At 26.0% G+C, this 3,378-nt stretch overlaps 1 protein-coding gene across 1 annotated transcript in view; it reads right to left on the bottom strand.

Moving 5' to 3' along the window:
• Positions 468–3,378, bottom strand: part of LOC107647132 (alpha-L-arabinofuranosidase 1-like) — a 21,016-nt gene continuing 18,105 nt past the window's right edge. The window contains exons 9-13 of the mRNA XM_021104673.1: positions 3,084–3,190; positions 2,149–2,205; positions 1,795–1,996; positions 1,056–1,196; positions 468–613 (exon numbers count right to left, since the gene is read on the bottom strand). Of these exons, the coding sequence (XP_020960332.1) occupies positions 521–613; positions 1,056–1,196; positions 1,795–1,996; positions 2,149–2,205; positions 3,084–3,190 (600 nt within the window). The 3' untranslated portion in view covers positions 468–520. The remainder of the gene's footprint in view (positions 614–1,055; positions 1,197–1,794; positions 1,997–2,148; positions 2,206–3,083; positions 3,191–3,378) is intronic.

Below are 3,378 nucleotides of genomic sequence, written 5' to 3'. Positions count from 1 at the left end.
TTACATTTATACACAGTACAATTATTTTACTTAATGGACGACGGTAAGACTTTTTTTTTTCCTCGATGAATCACTAAAGGGAGTAAGTTCATGTTCAATTTCCTTTTTTCATTTTTATAGTATTTCAATGGAATAATTTTAGTTGTTTCACAATATTTTAAATATGGAACAAGGTTATCCAACTACGTATAAAAATAAAATAAAACAAAATAAAAAGGGGGAACAAGAAGAATGATATGTAATATATATTCAATCTAAATCTACATTAAGGAGTTCTTATATGAGCCTCATCTAAATCTACAATAATTGGCTACAAATGAATTTGTATTATAAAATCATACTAATTAAGATCTGTTCACTAATTCTGAACGGTAGATCCCCTCTTCATTGTTTTCTTCTATATTTTTTTAATCTTAGGTGCTCTAATTTATTTCTCTACCATCTAACCATCTAATAAAATTAAAGTATGATGCTGCCTTGACGATGATGCATTATTTTGTAATCCTCAAATAATTGATTGTCATAACAAGTCAAATACGGTCAATGAAATTGGAGGGATTATGAAATTCATCTCCTTACCAGCTCTCTGAAATGGACTTCGTTTTGGTACTACCTGTAAAATAAACAAACTTAAGTAATTATATATTGAATAATATTTTAAGTCAATATCTAAAAAACTTTTAATTGGATATTTTATTTTTTAATAAATTTTAATTATTAAATTAATTTTTAAATTTTTATTTCGTTAGACAAACTAATTCTTACATTAGATTATTTGTTTATATATATAAAAAAAACTATTCTTAGAAATTTATAATTTTTTAAAAATTGATATGATTTTGTTAAAATGATAAAAATTAATTTGTCTAACTTTTTATCAAAATTTGACGTGAAGATTAATAAATTTAATAAAATAGAAAGTGAAAGACTAATAATTTAGTGATTAAAATTCATTGAGGACTAAAATATCTACATTTTTTCTGAAGATTTATATGGCTAATTAAGTAAGTACATGTAAGAATTTGATGGGAAAAATGAAAGATCATCACATGAACCTTTTTTGGGTCTGAGAAAGTATTCTCATCCAATGCATTGATAGATGATAGTACAGTAATTGTTGACTCAGTAAGATTTGATGTAGCATATCCCTCAACAGAAATCTTGAGATTCACTTGGTCACTTCTCATGTTTGCAACCTGGACAAATTTTATTGTACTATCATTAATTTACTAATATAGATCATATTACATTTTTATTCAAGAATTAATTGTTGTTATAATATTTACGTTATTATATGCATAATATATCTTTTTCAGTCACAGCCTATATATGTATCTTATATTTTTGTACATAAATAGTGTTAGGGTGCTGTGTGTTATTTTAGTGGTTTAGCCGTTTAGGTGAAAAAGGTGTAATCCATCCTACTTTAAGACAAGTTACATACAACTTGAGAATCTCAGTGCCCTGAAACGATTTACATGTATTTTTTAAAAGAATTCTATGCATAAATCGTTCTAAAATATGATATTTAATATATTATTTAATACACATTGTAATAATTTATATATTAATAGATTTAAAAAATTTATGTTTTAAAATTTTGTTTAGAAAAATCTGATAATATTGATTTTTTTATTTTATTTAAATAAAAAATTCTAAGCATGCATTATTTTATTTTGAGATGCGAGAAAAATTTTAATTGAAAAATGTTGGCATCCAATTTTCCTTTTTCTTTTTTTACTAGGTCATGCACCAAAAGGCTGCAAGGAATTATACAAAGTCAACTACAAATACCTTTATCTTTAGGGAAGTTTTGTTATTTTGAGGATTTTGGCAGAGAATTGCAGATGCAGCAAGTGAAGTAGGATCTGTTGTTTGAAGCTGTGATTCAAGAAATGTTGCACCGTTACTTGACTCTCTAAACATGTACTGCACCCAATAGCTTGGTGTTCCATAAACCTTATTCGCATTAAAAACAATTGCATCTGGGTTCCACCTACTCACAACATTGTGTGGCCATATTAATTCAAAATTATATATATATATTCTATCATATGATTCTCAATATCTTAAAGAAAAGAACATGGCTTTGTAAGTTTATATATATGTATGCCGTTATGGGAAATGAAAAAAGTTGAAGGACATTACTTCCTGTCATTTGCATTTACAAAAAGAGGAGCATACGAAGCCATCGCCACGTGATCACTGCATCAAAAATGGGAAAATGTTATGATCTTCTTTTTTATCCTATAGTATTTTTTTAGGATAATATATTTTATTTATTTGTGAACTTTTTTATATGACTTGATAATAGTGTTTTATATTTCACCATTTTGCTGTGTATTTTTCTCGAACCTATTTTTGTAATAGACTATTTTTCTAAAAAAATTCACAATTACTTTTTTATGGGACACAATTTTGCTTAAATTAAAGCCATTCGTATTTTGATGTGACTAACTTTTTAAAGCTAGTTAGAATTTTTGTTATCTACTATGTTTTATGAAAGCTCAAAGCTCTTTTTGATGTGACTAATTATATTTCACCATTTTGCTGTGTATTTTTATTGAACCTACTTTTGTAATAAACTATTTTATTTTTCTAAAAAAATTCACTATTACTTTTTTATGGGACACAATTTTGCTTAAATTAAAGACATTCATATTTTGATGTGACTAACTTTTTAAAGCTAGCTAGTTAGAATTTTTGTTATCTATTATGAAAGCTCAAATCCAAGAATTTATTTAAAAAGTGACACGGATATTTTGTATTGGTTATTATTTTTGTAACCAATATTCAATGTTAAATAGTGTATAATATTGGAACATTTCCATTTCTTAACACCCCCCAAAAGTTGCATGAACGTCACTAACAAAAAAGAGTAGTGACTAACATCAGATAGTCAGTGATAAAAAATTAATTATAATTACTAGTTTAGATAAATACATATAAATTGAACCATCATGTGGAGCTTATTAACCAAAAGTAGTGCATAGCTTTCTCAATTGTATCATATATTCCATTTTAAAAATTCGAGCAATAATGTTGATGTATCTTGAAATGGTTCATAGAAAGCTACAGTTTACCTGTTTCTTTCTAATCCAATAAGAAATCCAGCTTCAGATACAGCTCCTAAAAGGGTCCCAAGCTTGGCTTGTTCCTCTCCAATTAGAGCATACTCACTCACAAAAGCCTTTAACATATTATCCATAGATCCAAGGGATTAAAATTAATTCAAGTATACATAAAAAATTAATTTTAATATTCTGATAAAGTAAAAAAAAATGTATATCTAATTAGATACTTGATATTGTCATATTAGTAAAAAGAATAATACTAAGAAATCAATATTTTTCAATCAACATTATTTATTTATTTTTA

This window comes from Arachis ipaensis, chromosome B06 (genome assembly GCF_000816755.2).
Source record: "Arachis ipaensis cultivar K30076 chromosome B06, Araip1.1, whole genome shotgun sequence".
Taxonomy (NCBI): Eukaryota; Viridiplantae; Streptophyta; class Magnoliopsida; order Fabales; family Fabaceae; genus Arachis; species Arachis ipaensis.
Note: the sequence above shows the minus strand (reverse complement) of the source record. Positions and strands in the feature narration are given on the sequence as shown.